The sequence below is a fragment of the Xenopus tropicalis genome, chromosome 8 (assembly GCF_000004195.4).
Source record: "Xenopus tropicalis strain Nigerian chromosome 8, UCB_Xtro_10.0, whole genome shotgun sequence".
Taxonomy (NCBI): Eukaryota; Metazoa; Chordata; class Amphibia; order Anura; family Pipidae; genus Xenopus; species Xenopus tropicalis.
The window spans coordinates 142,242,383-142,266,508 of record NC_030684.2 but is presented as its reverse complement, the minus strand read 5'-3'; the positions used below and the strand labels follow the sequence as shown (position 1 = coordinate 142,266,508).

Below are 24,126 nucleotides of genomic sequence, written 5' to 3'. Positions count from 1 at the left end.
CCTGTCTGACCATGGGAAAGAGAGCAGCCCAGGAGCAGGAAGTACAGAGAATCAGAGCTCTGCACCTGGGTAAGTACTGGGGGAGATTGGATTCACTTACCCAGGGGGAGGTTCCTGCCTGACCATGGGAAAGAGAGCAGCCCAGGAGCAGGAAGTACAGAGAATCAGAGCTCTGCACCTGGGTAAGTACTGGGGGGAGATTGGATTCACTTACCCAGGGGGAGGTTCCTGCCTGACCATGGGAAAGAGAGCAGCCCAGGAGCAGGACGTACAGAGAATCAGAGCTCTGTACCTGGGTAAGTACTGGGGGAGATTGGATTCATTTACCCAGGGGGAGGTTCCTGTCTGACCATGGGAAAGAGAGCAGCCCAGGAGCAGGAAGTACAGAGAATCAGAGCTCTGCACCTGGGTAAGTACTGGGGGGAGATTGGATTCACTTACCCAGGGGGAGGTTCCTGCCTGACCATGGGAAAGAGAGCAGCCCAGGAGCAGGACGTACAGAGAATCAGAGCTCTGTACCTGGGTAAGTACTGGGGGGAGATTGGATTCACTTACCCAGGGGGAGGTCCTGCCTGACCATGGAAAGAGAGCAGTCCAGGAGCAGGAAGTAGAGAATCAGAGCTCTGTACCTGGGTAAGTACTGGGGGGAGATTGGATTCACTTACCCAGGGGGGGTTCCTGCCTGACCATGGGAAAGAGAGCAACCCAGGAGCAGGAAGTACAGAGAATCAGAGCTCTGTACCTGGGTAAATACTGGGGGGAGATTGGATTCACTTACCCAGGGGGGGTTCCTGCCTGACCATGGGAAAGAGAGCAGTCCAGGAGCAGGAAGTAGAGAATCAGAGCTCTGTACCTGGGTAAGTACTGGGGGGAGATTGGATTCACTTACCCAGGGGGGGTTCCTGCCTGACCATGGGAAAGAGAGCAGCCCAGGAGCAGGAAGTACAGAGAATCAGAGCTCTGTACCTGGGTAAGTACTGGGGGGAGATTGGATTCACTTACCCAGGGGGAGGTTCCTGCCTGACCATGGGAAAGAGAGCAGCCCAGGAGCAGGAAGTACAGAGAACCAGAGCTCTGTACCTGGGTAAGTACTGGGGGGAGATTGGATTCACTTACCCAGGGGGAGGTTCCTGCCTGACCATGGGAAAGAGAGCAGCCCAGGAGCAGGAAGTACAGAGAATCAGAGCTCTGTACCTGGGTAAGTACTGGGGGGAGATTGGATTCACTTACCCAGGGGGAGGTTCCTGCCTGACCATGGGAAAGAGAGCAGCCCAGGAAGTACAGAGAATCAGAGCTCTGTATCTGGGTAAGTACTGGGGGGAGATTGGATTCACTTACCCAGGGGGAGGTTCCTGCCTGACCATGGGAAAGAGAGCAGCCCAGGAGCAGGAAGTACAGAGAATCAGAGCTCTGTACCTGGGTAAGTACTGGGGGGAGATTGGATTCACTTACCCAGGGGGGAGGTTCCTGTCTGACCATGGAAAAGAGAGCAGCCCAGGAGCAGGAAGTACAGAGAATCATATACTTGAGATACCCCAGCTGTCGCTGTACTACAAGTCAGAGCACCCTGAGGTGGGGGGCACAGACAGTAGTAGTAGCAGCAGCTGAAGGGCAGACAGGTAGGTATGTATAGATGCTAGCCCATATTTATATATAGAGGTCAGTGTCCATCTGAGTGCTGGGAGACTCTCACGCTGCCCCTTTATGTCACTACTTGGTCCCTATTACAGAGCGACAGACACCGAACGTCACTGGCAAAGAAACCTACAGTACATTCTAGATAATTCGGCCCCTTGAGGGCCACCTCTGATTGGTCACAGCTGAATTATGGCTAAATGTGCAACATTAGATTCTAGTTTGCACCTTGGCGCTAAAAAATATATATTTTTTTTCTCTTTTTTTCTTTTTTTTTTTTTTGCAATACATGTGAACCAGGCAATGTGTAATGGCGTGTAAAACCATTTGTAGCTTTATTCTCTGAAAATAGATCATATATATATATATATATTACTCTTTCATTCTCTGTCTATTCAAGCATTCACAATAACAAGATGGTTTTCTCTCTTCCTTATCTAGCGACGCGGCAAGTAACGACGCACTCTTTGGACACGTGATCCGGAAACCCTCGCACACCGGGAGGACCTTCTAATAAGGTGCAGAAAGCTTGATTGGAAATCATTTTGCGTTATATTTAAGTCTGGAAGAGATCAGGCACAAAGAGGGGGGCGGGGTTTAAGAAAGTCTGTATAGAGATAGATGAGTAGGAACAGTCTTCTGTGCTGATAAGGTTTGGGGGGCCATAGAGACCCACCCCTATTGGGTCATCAGCAGGCCCCCAGTCATTCAACTGCTGCAAAGTGTTATGTAAAATCCCTTGTCAATTATTGAGACCCCAGGCCAGATACTGCAGTGTCATAAAGCATTACTCCTGCAGTAAATTCCAGGAAAGGTGAGTAAATAAAAGGGGTCGCTACCTGTTAATCACAATCTTTGGGATCGTTACGGTAATGGGTGATTGTCTCAGACTCTCAGATATAGGAATTGACCCCCACAATCAAAAGACAAGTCACTTTTCTTTTGTTTCAGCGCCTGTCCTGTTGAACTGCTGCCAAGTTGTTAGGGTAACTAAGCCCTGGCAACCAGTTTGCAGTGCAAACTGGTTGCCAGGGCAGAACAGAAAGTGTAAATATGATACAAATACAAATAATACAAGAAGACTAATTGCCGATGATCATAGAATGCTGATAAAAATGTGCACAATATACATTCTGGTTGCCACTAGTGGCCTGGTTTGTGTATTGGTACCAGGTTATTAGTGGGATATAGAGAGTGATATCCTGCGGCAGTTTCCAATTGGTCTTCATTTTTCATTATTTGTAGTTTTTTTTTGTTATTTCACTTTTTGTTCAGCAGCTCTGCAGTTTCAGCAGCTATCTGGTTGCTAGGGTCCAAATTACCTTAGCGACCAGACAGCAGTTGGAATGAGAGGATGTTAAATGAATAGGAGAGGGACCTAAATAAAAAAACAAGTTATAAAATGTAACAATAACAATAAAACTGGAGCCTCACAGAGTGATAGGGTTTGGCTGCTGGGGTCAGTGACCCCCATTTGAAAGCTGGAAAGAGTCAGAAGGAGAAGGGAAATAGATTAAAAACTATAAGAAATAAATAATGAAGACCAAATGAAAAGTTGCTCAGAATAGGCAGTTCTATGCCATACTAAGAGTTAACTTTAAGGTGACCCCCTTCCCTATATCTCTGTCAGTGTAAATATTAAGGTAAGGGAGGGGGGCAGTATCTCACTGGCTGGGTTTCTGCACAGTAACGGTCTCTCCTTGTTCTGAAGGGGCCCCTGCAAATGGCTGGTGTGTTGCTCATTTACTGGCGAGGGCCCTAAACTGCACCAGTGTCGCTACCGGCCACCGGCAATTCAGCTTAGAAAATGAAAGCAGAGATCTGATTGGTGGCTGTGGGTTGCGGCAGTGCAACAGTTTGGAACCTGTGTTAGTAATGTGGGTGCAAACAAGCCACACTAACTCAAAGGTATAGTTACTGTACAGTGAGTTGTGCTGCTGAGCCGGGCACCCATAATTCTCCTGGCATTTTCTGCATGCTCTGCCCATTGGGTATTATTGTAGGGCAAAAATGTGGGGCTCAGGGTAGATTTCCCTTTGCTGGTTAAAAATCTGATCTGGTTTTGTGTGGCAAATATTGTACCAGGCAAACGTTTCTCCCATGTTTCCTCCTTCTCATTCCTTCTCCCATGTTTCCTCCTTCTCATTCCTTCTCCCATGTTTCCTCCTTCTTCTCATTCCTTCTCCCATGTTTCCTCCTTCTCATTCCTTCTCCCATGTTTCCTCCTTCTCATTCCTTCTCCCATGTTTCCTCCTTCTCATTCCTTCTCCCATGTTTCCTCCTTCTTCTCATTCCTTCTCCCATGTTTCCTCCTTCTCATTCCTTCTCCCATGTTTCCTCCTTCTCATTCCTTCTCCCATGTTTCCTCCTTCTCATTCCTTCTCCCATGTTTCCTCCTTCTTCTCATTCCTTCTCCCATGTTTCCTCCTTCTCATTCCTTCTCCCATGTTTCCTCCTTCTTCTCATTCCTTCTCCCATGTTTTCTCCTTCTCATTCCTTCTCCCATGTTTCCTCCTTCTCATTCCTTCTCCCATGTTTCCTCCTTCTCATTCCTTCTCCCATGTTTCCTCCTTCTCCCATGTTTCCTCCTTCTCATTCCTTCTCCCATGTTTCCTCCTTCTCATTCCTTCTCCCATGTTTCCTCCTTCTTCTCATTCCTTCTCCCATGTTTCCTCCTTCTCATTCCTTCTCCCATGTTTTTCTTCTTGTTCTTTCCTCCCCCATATTTCCTTCTGCTCTTTCCTACTCCTTTGTTTCCTTCTTCTGCTCTTTCCTACTCCTTTGTTTCCTCCTTCTGTTCTTTCCTACTCCTTTGTTTCCTTCTTCTGTTCTTTCCTACTCCTTTGTTTCCTCCTTCTGTTCTTTCCTACTCCTTTGTTTCCTTCTTCTGTTCTTTCCTACTCCTTTGTTTCCTTCTTCTGCTCTTTCCTACTCCTTTGTTTCCTCCTTCTGTTCTTTCCTACTCCTTTGTTTCCTTCTTCTGTTCTTTCCTACTCCTTTGTTTCCTTCTTCTGTTCTTTCCTACTCCTTTGTTTCCTCCTTCTGTCTTCTCCTTTGTCTTTTTTTGCCCTGGCAATGCCCGCTGTACAAGGATCTGCAGGTGAGAACCATTATGTTTGTTTAACAGGGTTTGAGGGTGCCAGCGCTTGCCACCAGATTATTATATTATCCAACGGGTCGGCCCAGTAACCCCCAAATCACCCGGTGTGGGACCACCTTAATCCAATAAGGCTGGTGGACTAGTTTTTTATATTCCCAGCTTTCTGAGATTATAATATAATATAGGTTTCTGTATAAAATCATCTTTATAGCCTTAATGCTACCCCTGATATCCCTGATAACTGAGCATTCATACAGTGTTCTAGAATAGAGAATTAGAAAACTTGTAGCCTCATTGTTACCAAAAACACTGTGATCTAAGGCTAAGCTACCCTGTAAGCCAGGTCTAGTGACACCCCTTCATACTTGGCCAGGCACAGGCACCCATGGAGGTACCCTTTGCTCATTTTCTTTAAAGGTGGCACATATTGGGTGCTTATTACTACTGTAAATCCAACTCAGTTATTGTATATACCCTGTATAAATATTTAACTTACCTCATTTTTTTCCACCTGTACTTCCCTGTCCTCACCACTAGGAGCACCCTAATTGCAAAAACTAAGGATTCTCATTATACTGGCACTTCTTTAAAGGCAAAATATCAAATAAAAGGGTTTGTTTGATAAGCAATGCATGAGAAAATCTGACTCTTCACTGAAGAAGCCACAGCCAGATAGGCCTATTCTAAATTGCAGCCCTAGCCCAACCCAACAACACTCTATCCTGTTTAGGCAAGGTAAGTGGGGGTGATAGGAAAACGAACTAAAGCAACGTTATTAGTAGATAAGGGCCACTTATGATGACTAGTTCTCTGTACAGACAGCCACAATCCAATAACTGGACAGAGACTGGACGGGACAGATAATGTGGATAACTCATGACTGACCTTCAGGTCAAAAAGGGGCTTCTATTTTTGACCATGTGGGGGCCATAAGAATAAAGGACAGGAGATATTAGAACAGGACGAACCCCCAAAGCATCGCAGGCAACTTGTCAGTGAATGGTGAGAGCGCTCTCCCCTCATACCTACTTCTCAATTAGTAACCTTTCTGCCGCTACGTGGTTCGCTGACATTTGGCCGATGGTTACGAGGCCAAAAATCTTTTTTTTTAAGAAGCTGACCCCCTCCTAATGATTTATAGTGAGAGCACACAGCTTGGTTGTCTACTATCCCCGCTCCTAACACCTTCCCTTCTCAGCAGCTGCTGGAGCTGGTGTGGGGCGTCGGGAACGAGGCCGAACTGATCCCCATCGGACTGTCAGATAGAGGGGTCTGCGGCGTGCCCACTGCCACCCCCAGTCCCCGTGATTCCAGGACAACAGATAGGAGGTGCTGTTGCTGCTGCCGCAGGGCGTCCACGATTAGGACAGGGAGAGTGTTAAAGGTGGAGACGATCTGGTCCAGCTTGGTCTCGAGGCTGACGATTTGCTTCTCCAGATCTTCGCTGCGGTCGTTCAGCTCCGTTATCAGGTCGTACATTACGCTCTGCATCTGGGAAGAACAGGAACGTCAGTACTGGGATGTGCTGAACTACAAGCACCTGGGCCTGAAGAAGGGCGTTAGGAGCCAACCGGCACGTGCCCTGAACTTATGGGTGACAGACAAAGCTCATCAGGAGAAAATGTTTGGCTGGGGGAGCGGAGTAGCAATAATAGAATGGATTGTCTGCACCCTTACCCTTCTGTATCTTAAAGGAGACAGATTGGCGATAAATAGAGAAGAATGAGCTCCGCTCTTCAAGGAGAGGTGAATAGAGAGACAAAGAATGGAAATGGTCGATAAGAGCTGAAAGGAGAGGCTGATAAGGGATCTCAGCAGGCAAAGCTATTAACTCACGCACAGGACAGGGCAGATACTTATCATCTCTCCCCCATAGTCACAGGGCTCTACGTCATGGCCACTTACCTTGGAGAGATCCACTAACGTATTGGCCTGATCACTCAGCTTCCTCTGCTCCATCTTCACACTGCGCAGCCTGTAGGCACAGACAGATACCATTATAACACTGTGTGGTCTGTTATATGTACCCCCGACTGTAAATGATAAGGATATTAGCAGTCACTGAGGGGTTCTGTGCCCCCCATATAAAGGCACATGGCTGCAGGCTGAGTTATACAGGGAACTCTGAGTATCACTCATGTATTATAAGGGATAATGTACCCCCTACTGTAAATGATAAGGATATTAGCAGTCACTGAGGGGTTCTGTGCCCCCCATATAAAGGCACAAGGCTGCAGGCTGAGTTATACAGGGAACTCTGAGTATCACTCATGTATTATAAGGGATAATGTACCCCCTACTGTAAATGATAAGGATATTAGCAGTCACTGAGGGGTTCTGTGCCCCCCATATAAAGGCACAAGGCTGCAGGCTGAGTTATACAGGGAACTCTGAGTATCACTCATGTATTATAAGGGGTAATGTACCCCCTACTGTAAATGATAAGGATATTAGCAGTCACTGAGGGGTTCTGTGCCCCCCATATAAAGGCACAAGGCTGCAGGCTGAGTTATACAGGGAACTCTGAGTATCACTCATGTATTATAAGGGATAATGTACCCCCTACTGTAAATGATAAGGATATTAGCAGTCACTGAGGGGTTCTGTGCCCCCCATATAAAGGCACAAGGCTGCAGGCTGAGTTATACAGGGAACTCTGAGTATCACTCATGTATTATAAGGGGTAATGTACCCCCTACTGTAAATGATAAGGATATTAGCAGTCACTGAGGGGTTCTGTGCCCCCCATATAAAGGCACAAGGCTGCAGGCTGAGTTATACAGGGAACTCTGAGTATCACTCATGTATTATAAGGGATAATGTACCCCCTACTGTAAATGATAAGGATATTAGCAGTCACTGAGGGGTTCTGTACCCCCCATATAAAGGCACAAGGCTGCAGGCTGAGTTATACAGGGAACTCTGAGTATCACTCATGTATTATAAGGGATAATGTACCCCCTACTGTAAATGATAAGGATATTAGCAGTCACTGAGGGGTTCTGTGCCCCCCATATAAAGGCACAAGGCTGCAGGCTGAGTTATACAGGGAACTCTGAGTATCACTCATGTATTATAAGGGATACTGTACCCCTACTGTAAATGATAAGGATATTAGCAGTCACTGAGGGGTTCTGTGCCCCCCATATAAAGGCACAAGGCTGCAGGCTGAGTTATACAGGGAACTCTGAGTATCACTCATGTATTATAAGGGATAATGTACCCCCTACTGTAAATGATAAGGATATTAGCAGTCACTGAGGGGTTCTGTGCCCCCCATATAAAGGCACAAGGCTGCAGGCTGAGTTATACAGGGAACTCTGAGTATCACTCATGTATTATAAGGGATAATGTACCCCCTACTGTAAATGATAAGGATATTAGCAGTCACTGAGGGGTTCTGTGCCCCCCATATAAAGGCACAAGGCTGCAGGCTGAGTTATACAGGGAACTCTGAGTATCACTCATGTATTATAAGGGATAATGTACCCCCTACTGTAAATGATAAGGATATTAGCAGTCACTGAGGGGTTCTGTGCCCCCCATATAAAGGCACAAGGCTGCAGGCTGAGTTATACAGGGAACTCTGAGTATCACTCATGTATTATAAGGGATAATGTACCCCCTACTGTAAATGATAAGGATATTAGCAGTCACTGAGGGGTTCTGTGCCCCCCATATAAAGGCACAAGGCTGCAGGCTGAGTTATACAGGGAACTCTGAGTATCACTCATGTATTATAAGGGATAATGTACCCCCTACTGTAAATGATAAGGATATTAGCAGTCACTGAGGGGTTCTGTGCCCCCCATATAAAGGCACAAGGCTGCAGGCTGAGTTATACAGGGAACTCTGAGTATCACTCATGTATTATAAGGGATAATGTACCCCCTACTGTAAATGATAAGGATATTAGCAGTCACTGAGGGGTTCTGTGCCCATATAAAGGCACAAGGCTGCAGGCTGAGTTATACAGGGAACTCTGAGTATCACTCATGTATTATAAGGGATAATGTACCCCCTACTGTAAATGATAAGGATATTAGCAGTCACTGAGGGGTTCTGTGCCCCCCATATAAAGGCACAAGCCTGCAGTTGACAATGGATTTTCTAAATGGCATTTATTTACTGGTGGATGGCTTGAAGGAACTTTCTCTGGTGCTTCCGGACTTTGGCATGGTCGATCTTCTTTAATAGCTTGGTGTGCTTGTATATCAGCCAGGTTTCCCGCAGAACGTTTGCCGCCGCATTCTTAATCTGTAACAAGATGAAAGCTGATGGGGAGTAGAAAGTTGAGTACATTTCATGGTCTTTCTACAGACAGCGGCAATATGGACCAGACTTAGGGATTTAGATTACAGAGTAGGATGTAATTGTGCTTAGTACAGGGGAATCCCTATGTGCCATAGTTTTATGGTATCTCTCTGTACAGGCTATGAGCAAACTTAGGGGGCTGTTCCTGCTGAATTGTGCTTAGTACAGGGGAATCCCTATGTGCCATAGTTTTATGGGATCTCTCTGTACAGGCTATGAGCAAACTTAGGGGGCTGTTCCTGCTGAATTGTGCTTAGTACAGGGGAATCCCTATGTGCCATAGTTTTATGGTATCTCTCTGTACAGGCTATGAGCAAACTTAGGGGGCTGTTCCTGCTGAATTGTGCTTAGTACAGGGGAATCCCTATGTGCCATAGTTTTATGGTATCTCTCTGTACAGGCTATGAGCAAACTTAGGGGGCTGTTCCTGCTGAATTGTGCTTAGTACAGGGGAATCCCTATGTGCCATAGTTTTATGGTATCTCTCTGTACAGGCTATGAGCAAACTTAGGGGGCTGTTCCTGCTGAATTGTGCTTAGTACAGGGGAATCCCTATGTGCCATAGGTTTATGGTATCTCTCTGTACAGGCTATGAGCAAACTTAGGGGCTGTTCCTGCTGAATTGTGCTTAGTACAGGGGAATCCCTATGTGCCATAGTTTTATGGTATCTCTCTGTACAGGCTATGAGCAAACTTAGGGGGCTGTTCCTGCTGAATTGTGCTTAGTACAGGGGAATCCCTATGTGCCATAGTGTTATCGTATCTCTCTGTACAGGCTATGAGCAAACTTAGGGGGCTGTTCCTGCTGAATTGTGCTTAGTACAGGGGAATCCCTATGTGCCATAGTTTTATGGTATCTCTCTGTACAGGCTATGGGCAAACTTAGGGGGCTGTTCCTGCTGAATTGTGCTTAGTACAGGGGAATCCCTATGTGCCATAGTTTTATGGTATCTCTCTGTACAGGCTATGAGCAAACTTAGGGGGCTGTTCCTGCTGAATTGTGCTTAGTACGTACTTTAGCCCTATACGGGTAAAACTGGTGTGTTTGCTTTAGGTTTAGGCAAACAAGCTGCTGTATAACTACTAAGTAATCTGTGCCTTTTCTCCTTAAAATGGCTGCCCCCGGGGCTACACAGCGGGGTATTTATATAAACTATAGTAGGGTTTCTGTAGCAAACACCCCAGCTGTACCAGTGCAGGAATGGCTGCCCCCGGGGCTACACAGCGGGGTATTTATATAAACTATAGTAGGGTTTCTGTAGCAAACACCCCAGCTGTACCAGTGCAGGAATGGCTGCCCCCGGGGCTACACAGCGGGGTATTTATATAAACTATAGTAGTATTACTGAAGCAAACACACCAGTTGTACCAGTGAAGGGCTAAAGCACATTATATTTTCGTTACTTTAAAAGGCTTTCATTTTTTTGGTGTTACTGTTCCTTTAAACAGTGTACAGTTAGCTCATGGGTGCCCTCTAGTGGCCAGGAAAGCCATGACAAGTGTGTGTATAATCATATAGTATAAATAATGAAGCAGAGGGATGTTCCTGGCATTGCTGAATCCATGCCACCCCTGGGTACTGTATGTGGGAAGGAGCGCTGCCCAAGAGCATGTACCCATGGATTTGTGCTTCCTGCTGGCAGGCACGTGGCAAAATGGCTTCCTCTGGCCAACAATAAAGGGCAAGTTACACGGAGAGACTGCACAGATGTGGCCTTCCCCACAGATATAAATAGAGCACTTGATTCCTGCTAGTTAGCTCAATTAGTGGCGCAACAGCTGTGGCCCTGACTACTCAGAAGGGCCACACATCAGATGTATTGTTAGACTTAAGGTCCCCACACACCTTCAGATCTGCTCGCTTGGCAACTTCTCCCGATATCCCCCACCTACAGGGGGCGATATCGGCAGAATCCAGGCTAATTCGGTTGTTTGGCCCTGGGTTTCCTAACCTGCCCGATTGATATCTGCCTGATTTCAGGCCAGATGTCGGTCGGGCAGGCCCGTCGGTAGTGCCCATACACGGGCCGATTAGCTGGCGAATGGGCCTAAGGGATCCATATCGGCAGTTAGAGTCGGCCGGTGTATGGGGACCTTTAGTCTAACAGTAATAAAATGTTAGGGGGGGCACAGCTGAGCTTAGAAGGGCAGCCCCCAAGCTACCTGTTGGGCATAACTGGCCTCTAGTGACTGGCTAAGGAAGCTGGGAGTTGTAGTCCAACCACAGACTAACTCAGGCTCTTATACCCCACCTTTGGGCAGGTGTGTTATATTCTTAAATCTGACCAAGTTGGTGCCCCCAGGTGCCCATGCCTTACCCGCTTCGTCAGCTGGGTGTCCATCATAAAGTTATGCACGTGTTTCTCCGCTTTGGTGAGCTCCAGTTTCCTAGCGACCACGGCCACGACTAGCGCCGTACAGCCGGCCCCCTGCGGGAAGAGAGAGATCTGGTCATTGGTTCTGCCCTTCACCAATCAGCCGTCAGCACCACGTACCAATCTTTAAATAGTTGGGCTGGAAACCCCTATCAAAGGTCTGCTTGTGGGCTGAGCCCTGCCCACTGGATTAAACCACAATGGAGTTCCATAAGGAGAATGTATTTTTTTAAAGCTACATGTAAATGTTATTATTGTGCACTGCTGGTTCTGACTACTTCTGACTCCATTTCCCACAATGCCTCACACCCTCTCTCCATTCTCCTCCATTACAGGTCTGTTAGCGGCAGAACAGAGAAGGCACCGCGGGCAATGGAGGGGAGCCTGGATCACTGGCGTTCCGGTGACAGATCTGACTGCGCGGGCCCCGGGGACACGGCCGTTTCCTATTGGTAGGCGGTGAGACAAAGGCCGGCGCAGTAATTACGAGGAGAGTCCCTTGTGGGTTTCTATATAAATAGTCTCTCAGGTTTGGCTCGTTAGTTACCCTGGGCTGGATGGTAATGGCGCCCAGAGAGGGGGTCCCACCGGGATGGAGCGCTCTCACTTATTGCACCTGCTGCATCCGCTCTTTCATCATCGCACTCTACTCCTGCAGGGAAGGTGTCTCTTAGTTATTTACTACTCAGTACTTATTTATGGGATGGGGACCCCAAAACTTATCAGCTGCTCGGATACCCCCAATCTTGTCCTTTGTGCATCTGTATAAAGGTGCCCATACACACGCAGATTTCAGCTGCCAATTTGGGTCCATCAGACCGATAAAGCGGCTTATCTGCCCGTGTATGGGCACCACCGACGGGCCTACCCAACTGATATCTGGGCAAAAATTGGGCAGATCTTGATGGGGCAAGTTTGGGGCACCACCGACGGGCCTACCCAACGGATATCTGGGCAAAAATTGGGCAGATCTTGATGGGGCAAGTTTGGGGCACCACCGACGGGCCTACCCAACGGATATCTGGGCAAAAATTGGGCAGATCTTGATGGGGCAAGTTTGGGGCACCACCGACGGGCCTACCCAACGGATATCTGGGCAAAAATTGGGCAGATCTTGATGGGGCAAGTTTGGGGCACCACCGACGGGCCTACCCAACGGATATCTGGGCAAAAATTGGGCAGATCTTGATGGGGCAAGTTTGGGGCACCACCGACGGGACTATCCAACTGATATCTGGACAAAAATTGGGCAGATCTTGATGGGGCAAGTTTGGGGCACCACCGACGGGACTATCCAACTGATATCTGGGCAAGAATTGGACAGATCTTGATGGGGCAAGTTTGGGGCACCACTGACGGGCCTACCCAACAGATATCTGGGCAAAAATTGGGCAGATCTTGATGGGGCAAGTTTGGGGCACCACTGACGGGACTACCCAACTGATATCTGGGCAAAAATTGGACAGATCTTGATGGGGCAAGTTTGGGGCACCACCGACATGCCTACCCAACTGATATCTGGGCAAAAATTGGGCAGATCTTGATGGGGCAAGTTTGGGGCACCACCGACAGGCCTACCCAACTGATATTTGGGCAAAAATTGGACAGATCTTGATGGGGCAAGTTTGGGGTACCACCGACGCACCTACCCAACTGATATCTGGGAAAAAATTGGGCAGATCTTGATGGAGCAAGTTTGGGGCACCACCGACGGGACTATCCAACTGATATCTGGGCAAAAATTGGACAGATCTTGATGGGGCAAGTTTGGGGCACCACTGACGGGCCTACCCAACTGATATCTGGGCAAAAATTGGGCAGATCTTGATGGGGCAAGTTTGGGGCACCACTGACGGGACTACCCAACTGATATCTGGGCAAAAATTGGACAGATCTTGATGGGGCAAGTTTGGGGCACCACCGACAGGCCTACCCAACTGATATTTGGGCAAAAATTGGACAGATCTTGATGGGGCAAGTTTGGGGTACCACCGACGCACCTACCCAACTGATATCTGGGAAAAAATTGGGCAGATCTTGATGGAGCAAGTTTGGGGCACCACTGACGGGCCTACCCAACTGATATCTGGGCAAAAATTGGGCAGATCTTGATGGGGCAAGTTTGGGGCACCACTGACGGGACTACCCAACTGATATCTGGGCAAAAATTGGACAGATCTTGATGGGGCAAGTTTGGGGCACCACCGACAGGCCTACCCAACTGATATCTGGGCAAAAATTGGGCAGATCTTGATGGGGCAAGTTTGGGGTACCACCGACGCACCTACCCAACTGATATCTGGGCAAAAATTGGGCAAGTCTTGATGGGGCAAGTTTGGGGCACCACCGACAGGCCTACCCAACTGATATTTGGGCAAAAATTGGACAGATCTTGATGGGGCAAGTTTGGGGCACCACCGACGGGACTATCCAACTGATATCTGGGCAAGAATTGGGCAGATCTTGATGGGGCAAGTTTGGGGCACCACTGACGGGCCTACCCAACTGATATCTGGGCAAAAATTGGGCAGATCTTGATGGGGCAAGTTTGGGGCACCACTGACGGGACTACCCAACTGATATCTGGGCAAAAATTGGACAGATCTTGATGGGGCAAGTTTGGGGCACCACCGACATGCCTACCCAACTGATATCTGGGCAAAAATTGGGCAGATCTTGATGGGGCAAGTTTGGGGCACCACCGACAGGCCTACCCAACTGATATTTGGGCAAAAATTGGACAGATCTTGATGGGGCAAGTTTGGGGTACCACCGACGCACCTACCCAACTGATATCTGGGAAAAAATTGGGCAGATCTTGATGGAGCAAGTTTGGGGCACCACCGACGGGACTATCCAACTGATATCTGGGCAAAAATTGGACAGATCTTGATGGGGCAAGTTTGGAGCACCACTGACGGGCCTACCCAACTGATATCTGGGCAAAAATTGGGCAGATCTTGATGGGGCAAGTTTGGGGCACCACTGACGGGACTATCCAACTGATATCTGGGCAAAAATTGGGCAAGTCTTGATGGGGCAAGTTTGGGGCACCACCGACAGGCCTACCCAACTGATATTTGGGCAAAAATTGGACAGATCTTGATGGGGCAAGTTTGGGGTACCACCGACGCACCTACCCAACTGATATCTGGGCAAAAATTGGGCAAGTCTTGATGGGGCAAGTTTGGGGCACCACCGACAGGCCTACCCAACTGATATCTGTGAAAAAATTGGGCAGATCTTGATGGGGCAAGTTTGGGGCACCACCGACGGGACTATCCAACTGATATCTGGGCAAAAATTGGACAGATCTTGATGGGGCAAGTTTGGGGCACCACCGACGGGACTATCCAACTGATATCTGGGCAAAAATTGGGCAGATCTTGATGGGGCAAGTTTGGGGCACCACCGACGGGCCTACCCAACTGATATCTGGGCAAAAATTGGACAGATCTTGATGGGGCAAGTTTGGGGCACCACCGACGGGACTATCCAACTGATATCTGGGCAAAAATTGGGCAGATCTTGATGGGGCAAGTTTGGGGCACCACCGACGGGACTATCCAACTGATATCTGGGCAAAAATTGGGCAGGTCTTGATGGGGCAAGTTTGGGGCACCACCGACGGGCCTACCCAACCGATATCTGGGCAAAAATTGGGCAGATCTTGATGGGGCAAGTTTGGGGCACCACCGACGGGACTATCCAACTGATATCTGGGCAGAAATTGGGCAGATCTTGATGGGGCAAGTTTGATTTTCCTGTCAGATAAGGACCTCATTAGCTCGTTAATGCTGTCTGATGGCCCAGGTACCCACCGTTTTAATTAGGGATGCACCTAACCCACTTTTTTGGGTTCAGCCGAACCCACCCTGACAGATTCTGCCGAATCCTGAACCGAATCTTTTACTGGTTGGGAAGTTCTGCTTCCAGCTTGTGGGCTGAACCCTGCCCTCTGGATTAAACCACAAGCGAATTTCATAAGGAGAATGATCCAATCTATATTCTTAAGTCCGGCTTGGGACTCCTCCAGTTACATGGGAGTAGGAGAAACAATAGGTTAGCTGAAAGCAGTTCTAATGTGTAGCGCTGGCTGAAAGCTCAGACTCAGGCACACTTTACTGCTGCGCTGCCAGTTGGAGTGATATCCCCCCCCCCTCACCCCCAGCAGCCGATCAGCAGAACAATGGGAAGGGAGCAAGATAGCAGCTCCCAGTAGGTATCAGAATAGCACTCAATAGTAAGAAATCCAAGTCCGGCTTGGGACTCCTCCAGTTACATGGGAGTAGGAGAAACAATAGGTTAGCTGAAAGCAGTTCTAATGGGTAGCGCTGGCTGAAAGCTCAGACTCAGGCACAATGCACTGAGATTATCGATCGGAAACACCCCCAGATCAGCAGGAGTGTAGCTTTGGGGGAAAGCTGGGGCTTCTGGGACTTTTCTATGCCGCTGATAATCATTTGTCCCCAGGTTCTCTCAGTTCACATCTCACACATTTATAATCCCCTGTGTGTTCCCATCAGTTTGGGGACATGGTGTCTGTTGGCACAAAGCCCTCTCGGCAGAATAATGCCTCTTTTTATCCACTAGCCGAGCTCCTTTCAGTACCCAAACGGAGAGAAGAAAAGGAGAAGAATTGGATCATCAAACCCGATGGCTGGGAATAGGCAGATTCCGTACATCAACACATTTCAGCCTCGCTTGTTCCTCCTAAATAGGCCCATTCACTAAGCGCCAACTCTTTTTGTCTCAGGAACTGCCAACGTTATCTATTTTTTCCCCTTCTTGCCGTGTTTTTATTTCCTACTTTCCCCCATTCAAAGATTCCAGCCTCATTTTTCTCATCTCTCATTAAGCATTTGTGTGCCTAATTAAGGATATATTGAATGCCAGCTCGGGCACTTGTAAACTCCCAGAATACCGCGCCACCCAAGCAGGCAATTAAAGCCGAAATGTTAGGAAAATAGTCGACTTTGAAAAAAAAAAAAAATCCCGAATTCTTAAAAAAGAATTCAAATTCTACTGACAGTCTTGTAGAGCGAATAATATTCCATTGTCTCCGGCGTTTCTAGAGAATACCAAAAAGGAGATTAGAATAAATTGCATGTTGGGAAGCCTGCATGGTGCCTGGGGAATATGCATTATTCAGAGCTAAAGTCACGGTGCCAGAGTAATGCGTTGCGCAGGGAACCCTCCGGCTCTGGCACAGATACACACACCTAGGTTTTGTTTGGCTTCCCAAGTGCTTGGGAGTCTTTCATCACCATCATTCTCTCAAAATGCCAACTGCTAACTCAATGACTGCTCGCTGCCACAATTGTTTGGCATTTAGGGGGAAATTCCCATAGGTAGCAACCATGAAGCAACATCGTATAGATCCAAACAATACAGCAAGAGTAGGACATAGTGGGGACAGAAGGGAAAAACTGTGACAGTGGAGGAAGATGGAGACAAACAAGATGGTAAGAGTGGGATCATATAAAGACAGTAGGGAAAGGTAAAAATAGTAGGAACAGACAGATACAGAAAGAAATGAGAAAGACACTAGGAACATATGGTAACAGACTGGAGAATTAGTGCAAGATGGATACGGAAGGGCAAGATAGGGGACAGTAAGACAAGATGGTGACAGGGAATGATGAAGAAATTAAGTTGGGGACAGTAAGTTGGAGATTAGGGAAGAGAGTAGGGAAAAAGGACAAAATGAAGACAGTAGGGCAAGATGGAGACAGTAGGGCAAGATGGAGACAGTAGGGCAAGATGGAGAGAGTAGGGCAAGATGGGGACAGTAGGGCAAGATGGAGACAGTAGGGCAAGATGGAGACAGTAGGGCAAGATGGAGACAGTAGGGCAAGATGGAGAGAGTAGGGCAAGATGGAGACAGTAGGGCAAGATGGGGACAGTAGGGCAAGATGAAGACAGTAGGACAAGATGGAGACAGTAGGGCAAGATGGAGACAGTAGGGCAAGATGGAGACTGTAGGGCAAGATGGAGACTGTAGGGCAAGATGGAGACTGTAGGGCAAGATGGAGACAGTAGGGCAAGATGGAGAGAGTAGGGCAAGATGGGGACAGTAGGGCAAGATGGAGACAGTAGGGCAAGATGGAGACTGTAGGGCAAGATGGAGACTGTAGGGCAAGATGGAGACAGTAGGGCAAGATCTTGTCTCAGCCAGAAGGAAAGCCTTCCATATCTCACAAAGAGATTGATATCCATTTTCAGTGAGAAAGCCTGAGAGCACCTTGGTGGGTAGCGCCATTGGGAGGGTATTGGCAAAGATCAAAAAGGGACACTTAGGTATTAAGGCCCATTAAGGCATGTGTATGACATTTGATGGATTATTAACAAGATAGATAATTACTGTGTATAAGTGTCTGTTTGTCCCTTTACAAACTCACTCAGTCAGGGGGTGCTGGGAATTAACATGAAGAGCCACATATTGACGCCCCTGTGAATGAAGTGATGATTGAAACAACCTTGAGCTGACATTATTTACCCCCCAGGCCCCCTTTTCGTCGAGCCTGGCATCCCCACTGCAAATGGCAGGTCCATGAAATGAGAAATCTCAGCGGAGACATCCCGTTACGCGAGCTGCGCGGCAATAACTAGGTCAGGAATCAGATGGGTGACAATTCATACAAAATTCATAGCACCTCCAATTAGTCTGATGTGAAGCGAGAAAAAAGGAACATCTGAAAAATCCGTGTGCGTACAAATGGCCTCCGAACGCAGGACCCCAGAGAATTCGCCGGCGTAGAAATGCCCGGGTCAATTAAAGGGGAAATGCATTTTACTCATAAGGAGAGTTAGGGTAAGATGGAGACAATAGGGCAAGATGGGGACAGTAGGACAAGATGGGGACAGTAGGACAAGATGGGGACAGTAGGGCAAGATGGGGACAGTAGGGCAAGATGGGGACAGTAGGGCAAGATGGAGACAGTAGGGCAAGATGGGGACAGTAGGGCAAGATGGAGACAGTAGGGCAAGAAGATGGAGACAGTATGGCAAGATGGAGACAGTAGGGCAAGATGGAGACAGTAGGGCAAGATGGAGACAGTAGGGCAAGATGGAGACAGTGGGGCAAGTTGGAGACAGTAGGACAAGATGGAGACAGTATGGCAAGATGGAGACAGTAGGGCAAGATGGAGACAGTAGGGCAAGATGGAGACAGTAGGGCAAGAAGATGGAGACAGTATGGCAAGATGGAGACAGTAGGGCAAGATGGAGACAGTAGGGCAAGATGCAGACAGTAGGACAAGATAGAGACAATAGGGCAAGATGGAGACCGTAGGACAAGATGGAGACAGTATGGCAAGATGGGGACAGTAGGGCAAGATGGAGACAGTAGGACAAGATGCAGACAGTAGGGCAAGATGGAGACAGTAGGGCAAGATGGAGACAGTAGGGTAAGATGCAGACAGTAGGGCAAGATGCAGACAGTAGGGCAAGATGGAGACAGTAGGGTAAGATGGAGACCATAGGAAAAGATGCAGACAGTAAGGCAAGAGGGAGACAGTAGGGCAAGATGGAGACCCTGGCCCTCCTTTTTGCCCTAAATTGTCCTTTGTTGACGCCATATTTATTGAAGAAATATTTACAAAACTGTTTATTTTCCACTACCTATGCCAGGGAGTACACAGCCCACATGACTGCGCCTCTGTCTCTTTAAGAGGAACATGGTGGGTATCGAGGGGGGCGAACGCCACTTCTCTCTAGCAATGTTAATTGCCCTGCTCATGGAAACTCAAAAGAAAACAGTGATTAAACCTATTTACAACATGACAAAAATGTTCCACTTGGTGCCGGAATATACCGTAGGCAGCGTTTGGGGCCGACACGGTTTCCATGGAAACGCAGCTGTAAGACCTACCGCTAAGAGCCCATTACCAACTGAACAATGATAATCAATGGGAGAGAGAGGGGAGCCACCGGTGAGGGACACGGGCTGAAGGGAAGGGGGAAACCCTGACAGTTTGTGACTCAGCTGGAAAGTAACGTTGGCGATACAATAAAAGGAACACGCCCAGAGGTACCGGGGGCCGCATTGTATCAACGCTGCCTGCCCCCACCCCCCACCTCCAACAGTAAAAAGCTTGTAGAATAATTACTGCCGGAATCCGGTGGCGAAGATAATTGGGAGCCTCGAATTAGAAGGAGATATTATTAATCAACAGGAAGCCGATTACACAAGCCCCGCCCCCATGATTCCGGGGTATTTACAGATGCGCGGCGCCTCTTTCTGTTTGGATTATCTTTAAAGGGGAAATTATATTCTTTTATTGCAATGTAGATAGCAGTAGGATAAGTTCAGCGGTTCCCAGGGGGGCGAAGTTGAGTTTGGGTTGGGTTGTTGGCCTTGAAACTCGTATAAACTCAACTTCCGAGTAAAACAAGAACATTCTCTCGTTGATTAAATGTCGCAATAATGTTGTCGGGGGTCGAACAAAAATAGTGAGTTTATCGTCCGAAATTTCACGATTTTTTGAGCTGAAAAATTCGAGAAAAATGACCAGTCATTTCCAAGAATCCTCTTTATTTTTCCCAAACAGGAAGGGCTCCAGCAGCCATTTTAAATGCATTGGCGCTCATTTTTGGAAAGTTCCACTTGAAACTGGGTGACATGGGAAACTATGATGCCATTGACTTCCCCTTGAAAATGTGTGAAATAGAAAACAATGATGGGATTAACTTCCCCTTGAAAATGTGTGAAATAGAAAACAATGATGGGATTAACTTCCCCTTGAAAATGTCTTTATTTTTCCCAAACAGGAAGTGCTCCAGCAGCCATTTTAAAAGCACTGGCGCTCATTCTTGGAAAGCAATAATGTGTTTAAGTTCCACTTGAAACTGGGTGAAATGGAAAACTATGATGCCTTTAGCTTCCCCTTGAAAATGTCTTTATTTTTCCCAAACAGGAAGTGCTCCAGCAGCCATTTTAAAAGCACTGGCGCTCCTTCTTGGAAAACAGTAATGTGTTTAAGTTCCACTTGAAACTGGGTGAAATGGGAAACTATGATGCCATTAGCTTCCCCTTGAAAATGTCTTTATTTTTCCCAAACAGGAAGTGCTCCAGCAGCCATTTTAAAAGCACTGGCGCTCATTCTTGGAAAACAGTAATGTGTTTAAGCTCCACTTGAAACTGGGTGACATGGGAAACAATGATGCCATTAACTTCCCCTTGAGAATGTGTGAAATAGAAAACAATGATGGGATTAACTTCCCCTTGAGAATGTCTTTATTTTTTCCAAACAGGAAGTGCTCCAGCAGCCATTTTAAAAGCACTGGCACTCATTCTTGGAAAGCAATAATGTGTTTAAGTTCCACTTGAAACTGGGTGACATGGGAAACTATGATGCCATTAGCTTCCCCTTGAAAATGTGTGAAATAGAAAACAAAGATGGGATTAACCAAAATCCTGCACAGAAGGATCAAAGTCGGAAAGGTTTTCCCGCCGTTTACAATCGTTCAATACGAAAAAGTCGTGCCGGCGACGAAAAAGTCGCGCAAGATACGAAAAAGTTGCGATTTTCAGAAATTACCGTATCCAATCCGAATTTTTCCCATTCGGGATTCAAACTCGTGTTTTAATGAATAGGTCCCTAAGCCTCCCCAGGAGGCAATGGACCCCCCCATAGAGCCTTACCATGATGCCGGTGAGTAAGCAAACTCCTTTCCCGCAGTAGGTGTTTGGGACCATGTCGCCGTAGCCGATGGAAAGGAAAGTGATGGATATCAGCCACATTGCCCCGAGGAAGTTGCTGGTCACGTCCTGTTGGTCGTGGTACCTGCGGAAGACACAAGTGCGAAGATAAATACGGAAGGCTCTAGTTGTAACATCAGTGTTTCAGTCCCTCCTCCCCTGCCAGGATTTCAAATGATGCCGAAAGAGAAGAACTATTCTGCAGCTGGATTTCAGCATATAAAATGGTATTTATTCCTACTTTTTGAAGGAACAGATTACCTTGGCGTGGTATGGTGGCTTACCAATCTTATGATCATAATTTTGTAACTAAAAACCCCTGTTTTTTGTCAATATACTGTATGCACTAGCATGAAACTAATAGACAATTTACTTATGAAACAGGGGACCAGGGAATGTGCATTGATCAATCCCTTTTGTCTTTCTGTATGTTTGTAGTTAATTTGGCCAGATCAGTTGCACTTCCATTGTATTTGTATACTTTATTTAGCCTTGGAGTGCTCCCACAACCTCCTTTTGTGTATAATAAAACAGTACCTGTACTTGATCCCAACTAAGATATAATTACCCCTTATTGGGGCAGAACAGCCCTATTGGGTTTATTTCATGGTTAAATGATTCCCTTTTCTCTGTAATAATAAAACAGTACCTGTACTTGATCCCAACTAAGATATAATTACCCCTTATTGGGGCAGAACAGCCCTATTGGGTTTATTTAATGGTTAAATGATTCCCTTTTCTCTGTAATAATAAAACAGTACCTGTACTTGATCCCAACTAAGATATAATTACCCCTTATTGGGGCAGAACAGCCCTATTGGGTTTATTTAATGGTTAAATGATTCCCTTTTCTCTGTAATAATAAAACAGTACCTGTACTTGATCCCAACTAAGATATAATTACCCCTTATTGGGGGCAGAACAGCCCTATTGGGTTTATTTCATGGTTAAATGATTCCCTTTTCTCTGTAATAATAAAACAGTACCTGTACTTGATCCCAACTAAGATATAATTACCCCTTATTGGGGGCAGAACAGCCCTATTGGGTTTATTTAATGGTTAAATGATTCCCTTTTCTCTGTAATAATAAAACAGTACCTGTACTTGATCCCAACTAAGATATAATTACCCCTTATTGGGGGCAGAACAGCCCTATTGGGTTTATTTAATGGTTAAATGATTCCCTTTTCTCTGTAATAATAAAACAGTACCTGTACTTGATCCCAACTAAGATATAAATAATATAATATAAATAATGATATTGGGTTTAAATAATGTTTTATTAATTTTTTTAGTAGACTTAAGGTATGGGGATCCAAATTACAGAAAGACCCCTTATCTGGAATACCCTTGGTCCTGAGCATTCTGGATAATGGGTCCCATACCTGTATATATATATATATATATATATAAACCCAATAGCAAATTGTATCAGAATTGCACACTCTACATCATAGTAGAAGCTGATTTAAAGGTGAACAACCCCATTTAATCAGCTGGAAGAGATTTATAGTAACCCCCCAAGGCCTTTCTGATCCCAGAGAAAAAGTCACGGAAAGAGACAGGATCATATGCTCGAGGCTGGAAGGAGCTGCTATTGGGTTGTTCTTGAGACACTGTCGGAACAAAACCCATCTATATGGAACGGATTTCAGCCTATCCCCTCTCTGTGCCTCGGGCGCTTCTGAATTGCAATTAGCGGAACAATTTCATGGTTAACAGCAGCCGGAAAGGCCCAAAGGTTAGTATGCATACGGGATTTCAATGTTAGATAGAGACAATGAAACCCAAATTAGCTATGAGTATGATCTTAACATTAAAGCCGTCCTGCCCAGGGTGTACAGTAAGCATTCATATATATATGGTTTTATATGTGTGTCTAATGATAATTAGATTTTTAATTATAAACCCATTAGTTGCATAAGGCAGGTGCCTGAAGGTCAGGATTATTTACTTCTGCATAGAGCATTCCCTACCCAGAGAGGGGGAATGAGTGATACATTGGGGGTGGGGAGGAAAGGGGATCTCACCATCAGCATAGGAAGGGGTTCCTTACTGTAAGGGCAGTCAGGTTATGGGGTTCCCTACCAAGAGAGGTGGAATGAGTGATACATTGGGGGTGGGGAGGAAAGGGGATCTCACCATCAGCATAGGAAGGGGTTCCTTACTGTAAGGGCAGTCAGGTTATGGGGTTCCCTACCAAGAGAGGGGGAATGAGTGATACATTGGGGGTGGGGAGGAAAGGGGATCTCACCATCAGCATAGGAAGGGGTTCCTTACTGTAAGGGCAGTCAGGTTATGGGGTTCCCTACCAAGAGAGGGGGAATGAGTGATACATTTGGCCTGGGGGTGGGGAGGAAAGGGGATCTCACCATCAGCATAGGAAGGGGTTCCTTACTGTAAGGGCAGTCAGGTTATGGGGTTCCCTACCAAGAGAGGGGGAATTAGTGATACATTGGGGGTGGGGAGGAAAGGGGATCTCACCATCAGCATAGGAAGGGGTTCCTTACTGTAAGGGCAGTCAGGTTATGGGGTTCCCTACCAAGAGAGGGGGAATGAGTGATACATTGGGGGTGGGGAGGAAAGGAGATCTCACCATCAGCATAGGAAGGGGTTCCTTACTGTAAGGGCAGTCAGGTTATGGGGTTCCCTACCAAGAGAGGGGGAATGAGTGATACATTGGGGGTGGGGAGGAAAGGGGATCTCACCATCAGCATAGGAAGGGGTTCCTTACTGTAAGGGCAGTCAGGTTATGGGATTCCCTACCAAGAGAGGGGGAATGAGTGATACATTGGGGGTGGGGAGGAAAGGGGATCTCACCATCAGCATAGGAAGGGGTTCCTTACTGTAAGGGCAGTCAGGTTATGGGATTCCCTACCAAGAGAGGGGGAATGAGTGATACATTGGGGGTGGGGGGGAAAGGGGATCTCACCATCAGCATAGGAAGGGGTTCCTTACTGTAAGGGCAGTCTATGGAGTTCCCTACCAAGAGAGGGGG

General features: G+C 46.9%; 1 protein-coding gene across 1 annotated transcript in view; it reads right to left on the bottom strand.

Annotated features, from left to right (window-relative positions):
* Positions 1–4,270: 4,270 nt before the first annotated feature.
* kcnn3 (potassium calcium-activated channel subfamily N member 3) overlaps positions 4,271–24,126 on the bottom strand; it is a 44,727-nt gene continuing 24,871 nt past the window's right edge. The window contains exons 3-7 of the mRNA XM_031891850.1: positions 21,071–21,212; positions 11,368–11,478; positions 8,865–8,992; positions 6,641–6,710; positions 4,271–6,226 (exon numbers count right to left, since the gene is read on the bottom strand). Coding sequence (XP_031747710.1) covers positions 5,930–6,226; positions 6,641–6,710; positions 8,865–8,992; positions 11,368–11,478; positions 21,071–21,212 — 748 coding nt within the window. The 3' untranslated portion in view covers positions 4,271–5,929. The remainder of the gene's footprint in view (positions 6,227–6,640; positions 6,711–8,864; positions 8,993–11,367; positions 11,479–21,070; positions 21,213–24,126) is intronic.